The following is a 21,034-nucleotide window of genomic DNA, read 5'->3' as shown; positions in this document are numbered from 1 at the left end:
ATGCCCAGACAATTAATTCTGAGAGAGGTTGTGTCATGTCACCAGCCAAGAACTGGCCAATCTCCAGTGTGATGGCAAGCGGCTGTGGTCTCTGAGATTCAGTTGTAACCATCCACAGAGAACTCAATTGTTCGAGTCAAAGTTCAAAGCATACTTAGTGGTTCAGCCACAGAATCTAAAGTTGGAGCCCACAAGTCTGCACAAAAATCCACTCCACAGTATTCCCTGTCACCAACTGTGACTAAGGCAGACCTGCCAGGCTGCCTTCATGCCACTTAAAGCCAGGAAATGATGATACAAGGAATTGTTAATGCCACTAGACAAACATTGGACTTTCATGGTTAGGGCTGGTATATTTTAAAACCTCCACATTTTGATGAAGTCTTTTAATTTCTTTATTCTGAACCATGAAGAAAAACAGAATTTCACAAAACTGTGGAGCTAAATTGGAAGAGAACTCAACCCGTTAACCTCTTCCTTTTGAGAGACGATGACCTTGTGTGCTTTGCCCAGGGTCACCCGGCTGGGAAAAGGGGAAAAGGCTCTACCAGCAGATGATGGGTTGGACACACCAGCCATTCTGAAGTTCACCTTCCCCAGCTCAGGACTCAGCAGGAACCCTGGTGTCTAGTAAAGCACCTGGCAGCGGGATGGCTCAGTCCGACTCTGGTTCAGGTCATGATCTCCTGGCTCTTGAGTTTTGAGTCCCGTGTTAGGCTCTGGCTGACAGCTCAGAGCCTGAAGATGCTTTGGATTCTGTGTCTCCCTCTGCCCCTCCCCGACTCATGCTTGGTCTCTCAAAAATAAAAACGTAAAAGTAAAAAAAAATAATAAAGCACAGGACAAGACTTTTGTGCACATTCTTTTTCTGCACTGAGGCCTCTCAACATCTGGGTCACTATACTTGTGTAGCAGGATTCCTGCACAGAGTCGTGACACCGAAGCTTTTCTTTCCAGGACGCAACTTTATTCATGCCGGCACAGCTCAGTTGGGTTTGGACCTGAAGAACTAAGCCCTGAACACCACGTGGCACAGTTTTTTATAGATTTTTTACTTCTTTGTCTCCCAAATGTGGTTACATACACACATGCAGTCTGATTAAATGGTCTCGTGTTACAAGGTCATGAGGGATGTCACGTACACGTATAGCCAGGTAGCCTTGAGGGCTTTGTTTTTTTCCTCATTCTTTAGGAAGGAGACCCTACCACAATTGCTTTGTGCCGAGAAACCCTGGAACTTTCTGACAGAGTCTAGAATGCTTTACAAGAAATTTTGTGCATGTTTTCTGTCACTGTTTCCCCAGTGCTAATTGATGGCATCTAACTAGGGACAGGATTCCTTTTTGATCTTTCTGGGACTTGTCCATTACTTACAATAAGGTGCCTTCCAAAGTCTGCCAGATGTGAGTATGTAACATTCCTAACCAGAGTCCACCCAGTCCCGGAAAACTACTTTCAGTGAGAAATGAACTGACTAATGGACTGAGTCTGATTGATTATAAGCTGGGTGAAAATTCCATTTTCCTAGTGAAAATAATGTGGAGCTGTTAAACTCAACCTCTAAGATTGTTTGTGGGCTCACATATTAATCTTCCTGAACACACGCCTTTTATTCCATCTGTAATTTGAATGCTCAAAATGAAACCATGTCTACGAAACAAAGCAATAGCTCCAATATTCAAAGTAAAGCTGCAAGTATAGGACTTGGATCCTGAGTACTTCACAGTTCATAAAGGGATGGAGATCACCACCTCCTGAGTGCTCACCATGTGCCACCAGGCTCTTTGCTGGCATCTTTTTCTATTTATGGTTTGTCCTTCACAACAGCCTCTCAGATGCTTACAAATATCCCTTTATTATAGAAAATTGATTTCAGAAGACTCAATGGCAGAGCTGGGGCTTGCACACAGATCTGACAGATGCTAAAACTCCCACTTCTGTGATATCAAAGGGTTGAATTTCCTTCCAGGAGAGACTTAGAATCTGCAGAGTTATGCTCCCCAATCCGATAAATGATTAAAGGAATTCAAAGATTAAGATGACAATGACCCAAATTTGCCAGCAAATCCATCTGATGACAACAGTGATGATAATGACAACAAAAATGGTTCAGGACAGCTCACTTTCACTTTATGGCTATGACCTCAGTTGAGGCTCCCAGCCATCCGGTGGAACAGGTGCCTTTGTTATACTGATTGGCTGAGGCTGGGTGTGGCTAGGAGGGGATGTGCACCCAAATGCAGTCTGCTGCCTGGGGCCAAGATCTCACGGCTCTCCTCTGTGGCTGCCACATAGAACAGAGCAGCCACCAAGAGACTAATTCTCATTATCCACATATTGCACCTCAACTACTTGACGGAAGGCAACATACAGGAATGTCATAAACCAAATATTCCCATGTTAACTAATAATCAATGGGAAAGTTCTCAATAGTGGTGAGGATGGTGACAATTTGATAGAAGGCCTAGGAGACATGAAATGTTAATATGTCGAAGAGAAGAGATAAAGACACCAGAGACTGAGTAAAGAACAGAGAGCTGGATACAGGGAAGTCCGAGGATTCCGTGTTTCCGAGCCCAGATGTTCCGGGGACGGCAAGCACATACTACTACCGTGTGCTCCCGGAACAAGTCCTTCCCGGCCCTTAGAGAGAACCGGCTCCCAACCTCTCCCAAGCCAGCCTGCCCCCACCACTGAGGACACTCTTCAGGCCTGTTCTGCCAATGGAAACTTGCCTCTGTGTCTTTCAGTTTTGTGGTTTGCTATTTTCTGTGCAAAATTTGAATCAAGATAGAAAAAAAGTCTATCTCAGACAGTCTCTCTAGGACATATCTTTTAGAGGTTCTCTGTTACAGGGCAAGAACAGGCAATGCTTCTGCAAGGTAGTAGTGGCTATTCAGGCTTGGAAGCCGGACTGCCCGGTCCTGACACTTACTGGCTGTGGGATCTGGGTCAAATTGCAGCCTCTCATGACGCATCCAGGTCTTTACCTGAAACACGGAGATATGATGGGGTTCTACCTTCTGGAGGTGTAAGTTAGGCCACATACAGTATTTAGAACGGTGTGTGGCACACAGTGAACATGTCAGTAGATGTTAGTTGCAACTACTGAGTGCAGCTCACAGCTTCATAACTTAGGCAGCAATCCCACGCCAAATCTGATCAAAATTAGGGCTTCTATTCCCACATTGCTTATGATGTAGACGTTGAATTATGGAATTGTTCAATAGAAAGACTCTGCAACTCTCAAGAAATCAATGTAATGCAAGTAGTAACTATTTGTTTTATTGACATATTTACAAAATATTACAAAGTGAAATACCTCTCTAATTCACCGTATTACACAATGGTTGCATACAGGCAAGACAAAGCATATGGAAAAAAGTTTACTTCTGTCTTTGGTATTAGAAATCTACACAAATCCACAGCATTTAAAATTTCCAATACAAAATATTAAACACAAAGATGTAATTGGCAATGTCATGAAAAGGGGCTTTAATGTCCTCTGCTAGGAAGCCCCTAGGTCTATGAAATGCAACAGGAAGACCAAACACCATTTGTAAGGGAGGGAGTCTACTGGCTAAAACAACAAAAGAAACAATGTGGGCTACAGTACTATACACAGGAGTGCCTCCATTTGCGTGAAGTGACCTCCTCCGTAACAACAGCTGGCTGACGGTAACAGACAGAACATTCCCGAGACACAGAATCGCAGGTAAGACTTCATAGGAAAGAATCCACTCCGAGAGTACAGCTTGAGGGTATGTCTTCACTGTACAGGACATTTTATAAAATTCATTTTTGTGATCATTTACACATATACAAAAACTTAACTGGCTTTAGCAAATAACTTTTCTAAAACACAATCACAGTTTACATAATTCTGAGGTAAAGGTCCCGAATCTATCTTTTGAGAAGTCCTAGCTCACAAGGGTCTCTGAAGGGGGAAGGGTCTACTGAACATCAAGTTCTGGCATCAAAGTGGGGTGGGGAGAGGGCAGGCCACACCTACCTACCTCATTTCAGAGATGATCCAAAATTTCAGAACTGAAGGTCCCTCATTTGGCTCTATTAAATTAATGCTTCTAATGTTTTGTTTTGTTGTCTTAAAACATGAAACACTCTCTGAATCTTGTCAGAACAAGATTTTTGCTATGGAGAAAATATTTCATCAAGAAAGGGCCAACTTAATGTCTTAACCTGACCATCCTAAGGACTCTGTATATCCCAGGAAGAACATATTTAAACTCCTCACAAAACAATTACTTTACAGGCTTGGTCAAATGAATGCACTAAAAAACGGATCTTTCCACCAGTTAACGTGCACCCCCAAGGGGCCTGCAGGGGGAAGATCCTAGTAAAAGGCTGGGCGCCCACAGTGAATAAGGCTAGAACAGTCTCAGTGACCCTCCTGTCCCCGAAATGCATAGGGGACCCAGTTGTGCTTCCCTTCCAACATCCTCAGCAAAGTTATTGGTGCTCCTGTAACTACTCCAGGAAAATGTGAGATTCAGCAAATATGTCTTGGGGGGCGGGGGGTGGGACGCTTATGTTAATAGATGTTGCCTCCATAAAGTGACTTACAATCAGTTACAGCCCTTGATCTGTTTCTGTAAACAATGCCACCTTTCCCAGGTTACTTGAAATTACCCAGAACATACCCAGCCAAGATTATTTCATAAAGTGAAGTATACATTTCCAAAATAACCCTATGAAATCATGGAGGTTGTGAAAATTTAATATGAAGACACTCTCTTTTCTGTATTTTTTTGTATAAACTTTGCAAATATAATCAGAACATCAAATGAATAATTAAAACCCCTCTGGGACAGATCACTTATGAAGCAAACCTGAGCACTTGCTGCCTCTGTTTTATCATGAGTAACATCTGGGGGGAAAAGTGTCTGCCAGGCCATGAGTCACCTTGTGAGGCAATTTAAGACAAGTCGTGCTGGACCTTTCCCGGAAGCTGCCCAAAAAGCAAAACTCTGATTTTTCCTCATGCTGGGAAAAGCAAAATTAAACTTCTGCTTCTTTGTACCATCAAAGATTCCGGTGAATGGCACGTGAGAAGAAACTGAATGTGTGTCCACCATTTACTGACAGCTGGCGTTCAGGGTGCCCGACCGCACATGGTAAGAAGAAATACGAACCCATGTGCTTGCAGGGCTCTTTTGGGGAAGGGAAAAAAAAAAAAAAAGCTTTTGGTTGTGCCCTGGTCCCCGACAACGACAGACTGGCAGGCTGTTTCCTGCACAGCTCTAGGCAAGCCATTAATCTGTCAGTACCAGCGTCTTTAGAAATCCCAGCATTAAGACTTAGGAGGGGAGAAGGAGGGAGGATGTTGAATAGCCAGAAATGTGGCTTCTTAAACACTTCAGTTAATTCACAACGCTGCGCAGGCTTCTGTTCGTCCCTTCTCTGAAATTTCTGGTGCAGCGTGTAACGCTGGAGTGGAATTTATTCATCCTCTTCCACATATGTGGATGGAAACCAGCCCACCTAAAAAAGAAAAGCAACCAACATAGCAACATGACTTCACATCTGGCATTTCAAAGGGCTCTACAAACAGAGCATGTAGTTTTTATAACACCCCGATTAAGCTGGGGTTTTATGGCCACTGTAGGTAAAGGAGATTGATTTAACTGTCCTAGAAGCCCGACAGAATGAGTGATGGAGACAGAGGAATAAAAGAAGCCTAAAGAATGTTCTAATGTGTTAGCAGAGAGACAAATATGTAAATTAAGTGCACTAAGGAGTTCTGCTATGTAACGCTTCCCATTTCTGCTCTGGAGCAGGATACAAAGATGGGGTTACAGTGTCCCATTCTTTCCAATTTAGATCGGCAGCTCTTATAAATATTCTATATTCCACATAAAATTTATCCTCTGAGGCTTATGGACTAAAAAGAACGGAAATGTTCTTCAATCCTTTTCCAAATAGGAAGTCATCAAACTTGCCTAGGTGAACTTTATTTATACCACGATCATACTCATTCAACGTCTTTTCGTTGAGTGCCTATTTTCAGTGAGGAATGCCTCCGTTCTCCGGAGCCCTGGCTCTGTGCGTGAAGCCTTCTCCCCGGCCCCAAGGTGGGGGCCAAGCACGTCCCGGCCCCCTTCCTTCACCCACACGAGCACATGGAGGTGGACAGCTCACCCTGCCATTCACTTCTCCTCTCCACCAGCCATTTGCACTCATCTTCGTGTAAATCTTCACCACGTCTCCTTTTAGCAGGGACAATTCTCGCATGTCTCTGGCGCAGAAGTCATACCGAGCGATGGCAATGCCCAGCACTTTCGGACTCAGCACTGGAAAGAAATGATGGTTAGTGAGCACTGATCTGCGGTCCAGCAACCACCAGAACCTGATCAGATGAGTGTTATAAATGTGATCCAAATGCACAGCCATGATCTCACTGCGGACTAGCGATAATGGTGGAGGAGCTTGAAAGCAGCAGAGTTGCTGTTTCAATTCAATCAGGTGTGGTCAAGTTCATTTCATGAAGTATAAAGAACCACTGTTCTCTTTCATTTTTCATCAGAACCTCGAAACAGGGACTAGCTTTTGTAAAATAAATAAATAAATAAATAAAATAAATCTAAAATTACCAGCATAAATTTCCTACTGCTGCACAATAATCTATTTCTAACCAGAACCGCTAAGGTTTACATTTTTATCTCAGAATCTCTCCAACTAAGACTCAAAAAAAACAACCAAATGTTTTGCTCTGAAATTTTCCTATTGGGTCCATGTCATTACGTCTAGTTAAAAGGCTCTTCCTCCCCCAACCAGCCCTTTTTGGTTAAAACTATCTGGGGACAAACTCCATTGTTATTTCATGCAGAATTTCACTATGTGAAGAAACTTCAATCAGGTTTCACTGAAAGACTGCATAAACACCATCAATTTATCCTTTTTCTTTCAAACAAATACTGTAGGTATAGAAAACCTTTACTTAAGAAGTGAACTCAAAAACAAGATGTCAGGGTGTTCATTTTCTATATTCAACTCTTTTTTTCCCCTTTTTAATGGTAGGAGAAGGGCTAACTCACTCCCTGTCCTAACCTGCCCTGCCTTGAAAGAAAAACTCTATTCAAGCTGTACGTTTCTTCTTCTCTAGTGATTTATAACACATTTCATATTAACTTCTCTACCTGTTGCTCCTTGGGGTTATAAAGTGTTTTCAATTATATGTGCAGTGATTCAGAGAATCACTCACCTGGGAATGGTAGGACTTTATAAACCTTAAATGGGAGAGGAACGTAAGTATAAGAAAAACAACGGGAAATGCCATGCATCTATATTTTTCACAGTTCCCGGTGCCCAGGCAGCCGTGGTTATGACCTGCGTTACCCTGGCAAAGTCTGCCCATGTGGACACAGGGATCTCTAGCCTATTATTCGGGGCTCTGCAATGACAGAATGTTTTTTAGTCTCCAGGTGTCCATCATAAGATAAACGGGTAGCAATGCAGTAGATTTCAGAACTGTAAAGGGAGTAAAAATGGGTCATTTTATTTTACTGTTCAGACACAAACCACTTTAATAGTTTTCTTACTGAAAACTGTCCCATTACTAGGGCGCTATCTTAGAGCTGGTGCACATAAAAACACCCCTGTGACGGAAAAACCAATCATCAACTTAACTGTGTGACCTTGCGCAGGTCTTTTAACCCTCGAGGCCACACTTTTCTCACCTATAAAATGAAAGGTCATGCTAGATGACTTCCAAGGTCTTTCTAGTACTAAGTATTATGATTCCACTTGGACTCACAGGTTAATTTTTAAAAATCTGTAAGAAAACATATTTGACCTAGCCGTAACATACTCCCTTACATGTCACATCGACAGCCATTAAATTCTCAGACTAGTGACCAAAATCAAGACCAGAATGCTCACGCACAAACTGACAGGCACAGTCATCCTGGCAACATGAAATACATCTTACTTTTATATTTGGAGACAAAGTTGGGATTTCGGTTCTATTTATTTTCTTAATGGGAATAAGTAAACATTGGCTTTTCTCAACTAAAATTTCTGATCCTCAAGAAAACTAATGATTTTACAGAGTGCTTCAACTCCTGCTTTCTACTTTCAGCCCTCAACACTTTCCAACCTCTCCCCAAAAGATCAAACAAAAAAATGTCTTAACAGAAATACGTAACATGAGCACACGCACAAAACCAGGAGAGTGAAATGGCATGACAGACGGTGACTTCGTGACAAAGAAGAGGAAACTGCGTGGTGGGAATGGGACTCTAGGGACTACTTGTGAGTTGATGCATCTACATGAGAAGCCACACACAGAAGTCAAAGTATTTTATTTGCAAACAGAAGCAAGTTGAAAAGACATATAAAAGCAGTAAAGCAGTACCTGACCAGAAAGGAGTAGAAGAAGGGGGAACAAAGCTGTAGTCTGGAGGAGTTACAAAAGAAAACCCACAGAACAAAGAAGGGGCTTAGAGAAAGAAAGAGAGAGAGAAGCAAAAGAGAATTTAGGTAATGGCAAAAAATCTCAACACAGTGATTTCGTTGTCTACAATTCTAAGAAAACAGTCACATCAAATTTGGAATATCAGGCTTCACTTTTACCCACTTCTCTCCTATCACCGTTTCTAAATGAAGGACACGCCAGATTTTTACATTTTGATTGACATTAGTTCTGAAACTTAGAGCTGTCTATCCCTTTACAGGCAAACTCAGCATTCCCACTCCACGGTGCCTTCTTTTGATGTGATACACAATTCCCACTTTGCTACACCAGCGGACAAGGGGAGCCTGTAAATTATTAATGCAAAATATGCTTCACATCAAAACTGATATAAAGAAGTAAGAACCTTTAGAGTAGGGTCAAGGAAACATGCAGAGCCCATAGGAAAGTCAAGAAAACCACTCATACAATTTGTTAGAAACCACCCCAACCCCTAGCCAAGCATGCACATGCTAATTTATCACCACAAACAAAATGTAAATCGCTTCAAATCTTACCATATCTGGACAAGTAAATACATCCGGAAGTTTGGGAAATGTATGGAAAAGTTCTATGCAAAACCTCTACCCTCAGAAGCTTTTTTAATAATAAAAGCTAATGATATCAAGTGGTTCTGAAGTGTTAAATGTCATGCTCAATGTTTTATATTCAATATTTAACTCAGTCATCACAACACTTCAAAGAGGAAGGTACTACTATCACTTTCCCTTGATATTTTTAGAGAAACCTAGACTCAAACCTAGGCAGTTACGACACTGGGGTCCAGGCTCTTAACTGCTGCACTGCTCTGCATCTAGCGCTCTGCTTTAGGTACCTGCATGGGCGGTTATAAACCTCTACCTGTTAATACCATGGAGCCATTGCAAAGGAAAAGCAAGGCATGGTTCTAAATTTTCTTCCAATATTTAGTCTCCCCTTCTTCCCTACAATAAGTTATTTGGCTAGGCCGTGTTTGTCTAAAAGGAGGACTTTATTTCTCAGTCTTCATGCAGGTCTAGGCATCGATATGACCAAGTTCTTGCCACTGAGATATAAGCAAGGGCAGTGGGAGGCAGCTTGTGGTGCCTCCCCTCGCAGGGCAGCTAGCACATGCATTCACCTTTCTTTTTGGCTGTCTATTCTATCCCGTGGTATGGGATGTTAAAGTTACCATCTGTGTCCATGAGAAGAAAGGCCTCGCCTTAAGGATGGCAGCTCCTGAGCTTCAGGGAGGCTGGGGTACTGAAAGTTTTGTGGAAGAGGTGACCTGTGCCCCCCCCCCCCGCCCCCTCCCCACAGCCTTGGTCTGACCACTTCCAGGTTTTTATGAGAAAGAGAAATAAACATCTATCCTGTTTAAGACCATGGTTTTTGGATTTCTGTTTCTTATACCTGGACCTAATCTAAACTGTAAAAGAAAGTTTCTGTAACCATGGATGAGGTGAAAGTGGGCAAAACAAACCGGAATGAGTCCATATAATCTTGCAACATAGTCTCTCTCTTTCAGGCCACTGACTGATTTGAGGGCCACAGAATTCTCCCAGAGTTAATACTCTTGTCAGGAAGGGGTTCTGTGATACCTGAACACAGGAATAACTCATTAAGGGGATATTCAGATCCTACTTAAGTAGACTGGCCACGGGAATTGGAGGAGATTCAGTTGTTCTTGGAACCATGGACTGTGGATCCCTCATATAAGACACTTTCCCCATCAATGTCCTTACATATTTACTTGTAACTGACCCGGAAGTGTATGCTGGCTGATAATCAAGGCTCTCCTCTAATCCATTGCATCTTCCACATTACATTATTTTTGTTTTAAAACTCAGTGACACAGGCCATTACAACTAATTTTACAATCTGCTCAATTCATTTACTGCCATGCAACATAACTGGTTTAATTTTCTTGAGATCATGTTCTACACACTATTAGATACAAGAGGGGATGCTGTCTCTAATTTAATAAGAAAAATGGCTCCCATCTCACTGCATCTTGCCAATCTGCAAGATCCCTACCCCGTGTTTGTGAGAACTTAAATCTTGACCCCCCCCATTCTACACATTCCTTTTGGCAGGTACTAGAGTTTCCTCCTCGAACTGCTTTCTAAGTGTCCATCCTTGATTATCTCTCTCGGACTATTTACCCATAAAGTAATACAAGAAGACTGTATTTCTCCAAAATTTCTAATGAAGATAATTTAAGTCAGCAGTCTGAAATATAACAAGAGATATGTTAGCTCTAAAAGGAAGACATATGAAATCAATGAAAACACAATTTTAATGCAATTTAAATAATCTCAATAGGGAGATACATTAGCTCAGATAACCTGACTCTAATTTAAAAATGTCTTAACATTCCTGCAGTGATGTAGATCATGCCTTGTGATGCAGAGTGAACCCGAATCTGCTTCAGGTACACACTATCAGTGCGCTACCCTGTCTCTTATCTAACCCTAAAGGCCTTATAAGCACTGGCATTCATGTCAAATAGCTATAATTAGAACTTTCCTCAATCTTATCTAAAATATTATATTCTTAGCTGAATGGTAGCTATGCCCCCAGGGTGAGGCTTTGGCTTCTTTGCTGGCTTCACCTGAAACTATTTTTCCCCCAGTGAATGGAACAGATGCTAAGACAGGCCTGGCTCCTCATCTGAATTCCAGTCTGTGATTTCAGATACTTTCGCAACACTGCCATGAAGGACAGCCACTATCTCTGATGCAACCTGCCTGAAACCACAGTCCTGATCTTCCCCCTGTAATCTAGCTCAACCCTCCACATTTTTTTTTCTAATGACTTTCGTGTTCTTTGCAAACTACCCTTGCAAAGTCAGTGTGCTTTTTGTGTCTTCCTGTTTGCTTCTTCCTCTGAAACATGAAGTTATTCCTTCACTAAATTCTCAGTTCCATCATCCCAACCCAGATACTTATGCCATTTCTAAACTAAGACAGCTGTCTCTGGATGGGTCTTTTTGCTTTCAACATTCTTTCCATTTTATTCAAAATACTGCCTCTCAGCTACTCACAATAACCAGATTCATCAATCCTTTTCCCAGATTAGGAAATTCAAACTCTTGCCCTGAATTCCATGGCAATTTGTAGTCTGGCTGTTTCCTGTCTTTCTAACCAAATCTTCTGTCATTTTCTCATATAAATTCTTTTCCCCTAGACCAGCTGGCGGGCGTACACGCCAAGGCCTTTAGTATTGGTTTCAACTCAAAACTTCTGTTCCTTCTGGAATGTTGTTCCTCCACCTGGCCTTTGCTACCCTTAACCTCCTTGTTCCTTTCCAGCAGTCCTCCATGACCAATCCAAACAACACTTGTCCCCTTCCCCATTCTTTCTAGTCATCTGTAGGCACGTACATCGTGGTATTCCACGGTTCTGCTGTTGAATTACTGCACGTGCTCCTGTGTTCTCTCTCCAATTAGTGGCTGCTTCTGGAGAGCAGGGGCTAACTCTTGCACTGCTTCTGCTTCCCCACAGGACCAGGCCCAGGGCTAAGCTACTGAAGCTGCTGAATGGACAAGTATCTCAGCAAGGTATTTAATTTTGCAAGCTCCTTATGTCTCCTGCTCCTATTCATTTAGCTCATCTTCTGCACACTTAACTACTCAAAAGGACTCCCAACAAAAGCCAGCACAACACAAAGAAAAGAATGTGAAATATTTTCAGGTTTTATTCCCCAGGATCCCTGAGAACCATAATCTACAATGATATTTCTACAATAACTATAATTTTCTCTGAGATGCCGAACAGCTATTAAATACTGTATGTCTCTTGGGTCTCAGCATACTGTATGCCTGAGGAATCTTCTTAGGGGTAAAAGGTTAATCAGTTTCTCCTGCCACCCAGTGTATAGCTCTCAGCCAAATATTTTAAGGAGTGGTAGGGATATTTTCTAGTTTTCTACACATCATAGCATGACTTATTGTTGCCATTCTTCCTATACATTAATTTTCACTGCCTTTGGGTCCTTAGTTCCCATAAGCTGTCAAAAGAGCATCTGAATGTCTTGCATCTACAGAGACAAGAGTATAAAAAAAACACGTTTCCCTTGGAAAGTATGGATTTAAATCTAGATGTAAATGATGTCAGAATAAAGTATTTGATAAAAAAAAATTTGGAGAATGGCTTAACCTGCAAAACATATTTATATCCTTACTGAGAATATACCCACCTATTTCTAGACATATATACAAACACATGTTTTTTCCATCAAACTCCTTCTCTCATACAAAGAAGCCACTAATTTAAGAATAATTGGTAAGTGCATATCCTGGAATGGAATTAGAAAGAGCTGAGTAACAGTGTATTCAAATGACAATGTGGAAATGAAGGATTATCTCCCGTCCCTTTCACTTCCTGGGCTACTTCCTTCACCACCTAGTACTATAGATAGCCTGTCTGCTCATACACCACATCATTTCAGCAAGTTGCTTGAGAGAAACAACTCTTTTTATTCATATCTGTATCCTTGGAGACAATGTTAAGTCTATGTTGAGACCGTTAACACTGAAGTAGTCATTCGCAGACTGCATGCCTTAATTAAGGACCTAACTTACCTCCTTCTTCAAACACTTTGAGCTCCTTATTGGCACAGACAAAGGAGAGACCAACACATTTAGGCAGGTCTCTCTGGTTATTTTTCAGATGGTACCTGGCACTCAATTGGGCAAACATTGATGGGGCATTAGGAAGTGAATGGCTCCTACTTTAGTGACTTAATATTTCTCATTAGGAACTATTAAGGATGCAGTAAAATATTATTTATCAACTTTTCAAGTTAAACAAAATCTAAAGTACATCCTCTAACCAAAACAGAAGTTATCTGTTAATAAACTGGGAACAGAAACTATCAGCATAGCCATCATCAACCGCAAACCATAAGTGAGTATTATTCAGTTCTGAAACTTGACTGAGAAAACAGCTACAGAACACAGAAGTATATCAATTAAGAAAAGAAGAATACAGAGTTTGTAGTAGAATAAAAACTGCTAGAGAATTGATATTTGATGCCTATATTTTTGTGGTCAAGGCTAATGAAACATTGCTTTGAAGTTTCAGCTCTGCCTTGATTAGGCTATTCACGTTCACGAGCAAATGAAAATCTACTCAATCTTCAATAATATTTGAAATGCATACATAGCAAAGGCCAAGCTCAGTCAACACTCTTCCCTAAGGTACCCGTTATCAAATCACAACGTATTTTTGAACTACCACTTAATATGTATTACACGTATAACTGAATATGACTCTAAGCATTTACAAATTATTTTATGAGACAGACATTGTGTCACACTCAGCTTTAAGTTGTAACCACCACAAGTGTTCACACTCACTTATGTACAAAGAAGCTGTCAGTAAGGATACCAGGTGATTGCACCAATGGTGCTGTCATCACTACAGTGACCTCTGTCAGCTTGCTGCCCGGTAGTGGCCTGAAGGAGAACAACGTTCCTAGTGGGACATGGGACGAGTGACCCGGCAGGCTCCTGTTACCAAGGCTGTGTGCAGATGGCCTCATAGCACAGAACGTGCTGAGAATTTAATGAACGTTCAATTTAAATCTGTGGTTCTTAACTGGGTTTTATTTTAGAATTTAGCCACGCCGTAGACATGGTGTCAGAGATTTGTTCTCCCTTCTCCTGTCAATGTTTATAATGCTTATTGTATACCTTATATATTGTCTCTGATAAAAAAAAAACTAAATACTTTAGATTGGTTTCATTTCGTTGACCGCTGACATTTGGCAAATGGACCAACCTCCCTGAACCTGAAATCCCAAGTTATAACAAGGAAAACTTAGATCTAGAATTACTGGAAAAAATAAACAACTACTTTGTACTCAACACTGCACAGTGTAAGCAGAGAAAGCCAGTATTAAGAAAATAAATGAGTTTAAGGCCTTCCCTGTTGTTACGGAAAATTAGATCATTTGACATTTCTAGGAATTTCAGATTATTTATAGACATCTAGTTTATCAAAACATCAGCTTACTTCTAAATCCTTACTCTTTAAAAATAACTGGTAGAGGGGCGCCTGGGGGGTGCTTAGTTGGTTAAGTGTCTGACTTTGGCTCAGGTCATGATCTCATGATTCACAACACCTGTGCTGACAGTGCAGAGCCTGGAGCCTGCTTCAGATTCTGTGTCTCCCTCTCTCTCTCTCTCTCTCTGCTCCTTCCCCCACTTGTGCTCTGTTGGTCTCTTGGTGTCTCTCTCTCTCTTTTTCTCTCTCTCTCAAAAATAAATAATAAATAAATTTACATAAATTTAAAGAATAATTGGTAGATATTTATTAAACAACTACTGATAAGTACTGTGCTGAGGTGCTATTGGAGATACAACAAATAAAACAGAGCATCTGACTTCAAAAGAGCTTACAGATTGGTGAACAGACACATGCAGAAATGATATAGAGATAGGGCAACTACTCATTTCGGACTGAGACTGCTAGGACTACACCTTACACTCCATCTGAGCCTCTCCTTAGAAACAAAAGCAAAAGACCTCCAGTTTTTCACTCACTCAGGTCAAAAACCTTAGTTATCCTTGAATCTTCCTCTTGCTCTTCAGTTTCACATCCGGTGTGAATATCCTGTCAGATCACCTTCAAGATGTATCACCTATGCTGCTACACGTTGGTCTAAGTTGCTATCACTTCTCAGGTGAGGTGCTGCCTGAGCCTCCTCACTGGTCTAGGAAGCCTTCTACCTTGTCCTCCACTTCTCCAACGTCTTTGGTCAACACGGAAGCCAGAATAATCCTGTTAATCATGTCTCTCCTTTGCTTAGATCCACCAGCAGCTTCCCTGACCTGTCCTCCTGACTGGCCGCATTTCACATATCATGTCATATATGCTCCTTTCTTTGCACTGGCTGTTCCCTCTCACTTTTGTCTTTACTCAAATGTTACCTTCACAATGAGGATTACTTTGATGCCCCATGAAAGAGTCATGGACATACATCACTAGTGCCTTGTGGTACAGAGGAAAAACAGACTTTACTGGGGGGAGGGTGTGTAGACAGACAAGTAGGTAGACTGCACCTCAAATTCCCACTGTCCTCTTGCTTAGATTGGGCATGGATGCTCTGCATGTGCCATGGTCTACAGACAGATAGGGCACTTATGCTGCCTTATAATAACAGAAATTCCCCGTTACAGACTGCATGTTTGTGTCCCACCTTTCCCCAAATTCATATGTTGGTACTAGCAAGTGGGACTTTGGGGGAGGTGCCTAGGTCATGAGGATGGAGCCCTTGTGAATGAGACTAATGCTCTTATTAAAGAGTCCCACAGAGTTCCCTAGCCCCCTTCCACCTTGTGAGGATATGTGGTATCTTCTATAACCCAGAAGACAGGCTCTCAGCAGATATTGAATCTGCTGGCACCTTGAACTTGAACTTTCCAGATTCCAGAGCTGTGAGAATACATTTCTGTTGCTAATAAGCCACTCAGTCTATGTGATTTTGTTATGGTATCTGCATAGACCAACGCGCTGGTCGTACAAGTGGGCTTGTTAGGGGAGCTTCTGGAGCCACCGGCTCAGTCAGGCTCTTCTGTTGAGAAAACTCAGAACTGTTGAACCAGCTTTCTGCTAAGCTACAAAAAGGAAAAAAAAGTGAGCCCCTATTTTTCTTCCTCATCTTCCTCCCATTCCCCAGTTAAAATAGTAAACCATTTCCAGCACTCCTGAGTATCATCATCCTGTTACATTGTTTTTCCAGGGCACTCACCAACTTCTAATGAACTACATCGTTTATTTTTATCTATTGTCTGCCTTCCCCACTAGTGTGTAAGTTCCACAAAGGCAGAGACATTTGTCTGTTTTTTTTCACTGCCGTGGGTCCCCAGCAGTTGGAACAAGGCCTTCCCTGCAGAGGGGCTATTGCTGAGAAGAGATGAGGACAGTTGTTGGATCCACCCAAACTGAGAGAAGCTTACGCTCTGCGGAGAAAGAGAAGCGGGGAATCTCACACCGAAGACTGAACTTTGAACAGAAAGACAGCTTTGAATAGAGTAAAATCTGAGCCAGCAGATCAGCTAATATAGGAATTCTGAGTGCATCCATAGCAGGCTGGCCAGGATGGTAACAGATTTGGCCACCATGTAGATAAGGAAGGATAAAATAACCTGAGGTATTTTATAGAAAAGAAAGAGAAAGAAACACAGTAGGTGGGCGTGGGGGGAGGCACACCAGATAAAATATTATCATGGCAGAGACAGTATATAGTATGTTTACTTTGAGCAGCTCTAAAGAGATGAACTACTGTTAGGTAGGTATCATTAAGTTTCTAGATCAATGGAAGAGAAAAGTTTTTATTTTATTCAAAAAAATAAATTGAGCACTTTGTATTGTATCGGACACAAAGTCACTCAAGTGACTCAGCAAAGCCTGAGGATGACCGCTCAGGAATGTCATAAAGGTACTTGTTTGAAAAGGCCTTCACCAGGGCTAATATGGCTGTTAAGTCTGAGGAGCCTAGAAACAAGAATTCCCCCACACCCCTGCTACTGTTCTGACGTGTAGCTACATTGTAGGTCACACTTAAGGGGTATGTGTGATACAGCACATGGCACAAGTGGAGGCTCATAAATATTGAATGCATAAAGGAACGCCTAGTCACTTCTGTACTTAATTTCTCGTGTGAGTGACAAAGAAGAGAATTGCAGAATTAAGAAAGATTTGGAATGGTATCCGTGGTATATATCAAGAAAAGAGAGCTCTCAGCATTGCATGTTAAAGCCAGGAGCCTCAACCAAATTTTAGGAAGGAAGAAAAGGAATTCTACTCAATTTAGATAAACTTCTGTTTGTTTTACAGGAAAGAGAGGCTAGAAACACGAAAGTTTGATCAGGGTTGCCATGTGGGGGTACTACAGTCAGGGAACGGTGCGTACATTGAGAGTAGTTTTTAGTTTATAATATAAGGTCAATGGGGAGGGACGGGATAAAAGATGAAAAATATTAAAACAGAAGGACTACTTTTTGAGCTTTCAAACATTAAACAAGATGGCTTTCAATGAGGTTACCTGAATCTATAGAATTTTTATCTCCAAGCTCTATTTCTGAAGGGACCCTGGGAACTGGCTACTAATTTTTAAAGCTATCAGGTTCAGGATAAAAATGCCTTATATTAGCTAGTAAAGCTCTTGAAGTAAGTAAATAAGAAAGGAAGTCCAGCAAGACCTGGTAACAAAAATGTGCCACTGTTGCCTGAGAACAGTAAATTCTGTGGACATCAGAGACATGCCGAGGAAAAAGAATTTTAAATGTCTGCAATTTGTTGTAACTCCCTGAGCCCATAGAAGAGAGTGGATACTGGGAGAATATAGCTGAAGCCCAGGGAATGGAAGTGAGAAACCAAAGTCCCAAGGAGAAGGGCTTTATTATACGTTAAAACCTGTCAAATGCAGCTAAGGTGGCAGTACTGGGAGTGGTGGCAGGAGTAGCAGGACACAGCGCTGCCCGCGTGCTGGACGTCATGCTCAGCACTTCACATATACCAACTCTTTTAAGGCTCATCAAATGAGCTTTAAACATCGTGAGCCAGTACTGCATGATGAAGTAAACTAGAGAAACTCTTGGGAAATTGCCACCTTCCGGTCATACATGCAGCCCTTGGGGTATATCTGTTTGACAAAGGAAGTCTTTCATGACACATCTTGTGGAGCTATTGGTTCACAGACTCACTGGAGACTTTAATGTATGCAAAAGGGGTTTGAAAAACACTGTTCTATTGACCACCAAATTATTAAATACAAATATAAATAAAATATCAAATACAAGTATAATTTGATACAATTATTGTGTATCAAATATTTCATATGAAGTTTCAAAAATAAGTCTTGGAAATTCTCATTGGTTAGATGAACTTTCTCTTAGGAAGACGGTGCATTTTACTGTATGAAAGTTCCGATCCATTTAAAACACTTGATTGTATTAAGGTAACAGTTCCCTTCTAACCCCCATCCACTGACTGCCTGTCTACCCTAATAATGCAATTCCTCTTACCATGCTAACTTATAAACAATTTACAAACAATAAGTTATAAACAAAATAAGGATAGATAAATTTTAAATTGATACTATGAGACTGTAATGGGTTTGAATGGTTCCGAAAGATATGTCTACCTAGAACATCTGAATACAATCTTATTTGGAAAATGGGTCTTGTAGCTAGAAGTTAAAGAATCTCCAGATGAGATCATCTCACATTTGTGTGGGCTCTAAATGCATTAGGGTGGGCTGTGAATGTAACGACAAGTGTCTAAGATACAAGAAAGGAATGACATGAAGAGAAGGCAGAGATTGGAATCACGTCTCTATAAACCACGGGATGCCAGAGATTGCCAGTGGCCACCCAGAAACTATAAAAAAAAAAAAGACATGAAATGAACTCTGCCTCAGAGCCTTTAGTAGAAACCAATCCTGCCAACACTTTGGTTTAAAATTCCTGGTCTCCAGGACTGTGACAGAGTGAACTTCTGTTTTTCTAAACCACCCAGTTTAATGGTCATTTCAATGGCAGCCCAAGAAAACTCCTACATGAGATTAAAACAAACATTTAAGTTATCAGAGTTTAAATTGAATCAAACCCAAATACCAAGTGATTAAGGAAAGAGGGAACAAAAGACTGAGCATAAGATAAGGAGATCAGAAAATAAGGGTAGGTAAAAATGGGTATGTTGAATTACAAGCACAAGAAGGTAAAAACTAAATTAAGTGGATGTTTGAAGAGTTTGTATGTAGGAGATAATAAATACTATCCCCTATTATACAGTGATTCAATTAATAAATGGTGGCTAAGGCATTGTCAGGATGTTTCATGAATTATCAGAAATACAAAAGCTATATATGCTATGCTGAGTTAAATAAATATGAGTGATGCAAATTGTCCCAGTTTCTAACACACTGGGTAAAATGAAGGTCATGCTCCTTGTCAGATGGCTGGTAGAATAATGGGGATGCACATGTGGAAAGAAAGAGACCACACCAGGGCAAAGGCACCCAGGCTCTGGCTCTTCATGACCTGAAAGGTCATTTGTAGGGTCCCAGTGACCAAAGGTTTTGTTGACTTCTGAAGGACTGCTATAGTATTTGTTCCCAAAAGAAACATACTGATGTATATTTTATTTTCAAACTGACCCATTTTCCCATGCTTTTCCAAATATCAACTATACATAGCACTTTAATACTTGCTATGTGTCCCATAGATCTTATTTTCTGACTTCATTTATTTAGTCCTTCCTGAACACATGTTTCATGAAAAGCACTGTGCAAAGTTGCAATTTGAGAATGAGGAGCCAAGAAGTCTGGTTCCTAAGTCTTGATGGAACATGACACCAGAAGAAATCATTTAAGCTATATAAAAATAATACTATATTCTACGTAAACTATGAGATAAGGTGTTAATGATCCATAAAACTCTATCTTCAACCCAGACCACTCTTTCTGGTGCCAACTGCCTACTGAACCATTGAGTAGGCACAGGTAACTAACACTTCATGCAAAACTGAATGTATTACCTTCTTCTCTATACCTATTATATCTCTTCTGCTTCCTGGTCAGTCGATGGTTTCACCATTTGCCCGACGTCCAAGGCAAAAGTACTTGTGTATCATGCTATTACTACTATTCCCTATCCATTCAATGTGACCTCCAGAAGATACCCACATCTACCATGGTCTTGCTCCACCTTGAACTCTTGTCCAAACGAGCATCATTCCTCTCTTGGACATCTGCAATAACTTCCTAACTCACCTCTGCTCTGTCCATGACCCCTTCCAAGCCACTCCTGTGGAGTAGATAGTCTTTTATTATTTTTTTTTAATGTTTTATTTATTTTTGAGAGAGAGAGAGACCGCGTGAGCAGGGGAGGGTCAGAAAGAGAGGGAGACACAGAATCAGAAGACAGGCCCCAGGCTCTGAGCTAACTGTCAGCACAGAGCCCAATGCAGGGCTCGAACCCACGAACTGTGAGATCATGACCTGAGCTGAAGTAGGACGCTCAACCAACTGAGCCACCCAGGTGCCCCTAGATAGCCTTTCAAGACCAGGTAAACCAGTCATATCATTTTTAAAGCTCAATACATTCCCATTTCATATATCAGAACGCACCTCCTATGCTCCAAACATGTTGGCCTTCCAATTCCTTAAACATACTACATTATTTCCTGCTTAAGGGCTTTCACATGAGCTAGCTCTCTACTGTGGAGTTTCCCTACTCCGCACTACCTTTACCATGTGTTTCACCTAGATGTCACTTCTTCTAAGTGTCCTTCCTGGACACTACAAGCTAAGTAGGCCCTCTTATCATACACTTTCAACTGTGCTTCCGCTTCACAAGACTTGTCAAAATTTGTGATGATTTGTGAAGTTGTCTCATGCTTGTCCTTGTCCACCAAATTGTCCATCTTATTTACTGTTGTAATTCCAGTGTGTGACCCAGGGCCTGGCACATGGTAAACATTTATTCAATAAAAGGATAAATTAATAAGCAAAAACAGTAAGGTAATATGTAAGAAATGAATGGTTTCAAATATGACCTACTTAGTATTCTAC

At 41.2% G+C, this 21,034-nt stretch overlaps 1 protein-coding gene across 1 annotated transcript in view; it reads right to left on the bottom strand.

Annotated features, from left to right (window-relative positions):
* Positions 1-3,254: 3,254 nt before the first annotated feature.
* VAV3 (vav guanine nucleotide exchange factor 3) overlaps positions 3,255-21,034 on the bottom strand; it is a 350,308-nt gene continuing 332,528 nt past the window's right edge. The window contains exons 26-27 of the mRNA XM_029947164.1: positions 6,160-6,311; positions 3,255-5,502 (exon numbers count right to left, since the gene is read on the bottom strand). Coding sequence (XP_029803024.1) covers positions 5,461-5,502; positions 6,160-6,311 — 194 coding nt within the window. The 3' untranslated portion in view covers positions 3,255-5,460. The remainder of the gene's footprint in view (positions 5,503-6,159; positions 6,312-21,034) is intronic.

The sequence above is a fragment of the Suricata suricatta genome, chromosome 8, assembly GCF_006229205.1.
Source record: "Suricata suricatta isolate VVHF042 chromosome 8, meerkat_22Aug2017_6uvM2_HiC, whole genome shotgun sequence".
Taxonomy (NCBI): Eukaryota; Metazoa; Chordata; class Mammalia; order Carnivora; family Herpestidae; genus Suricata; species Suricata suricatta.
The sequence above is the reverse complement of the archived record's forward strand: the minus strand, read 5'-3'. Positions and strand labels throughout refer to the sequence as shown.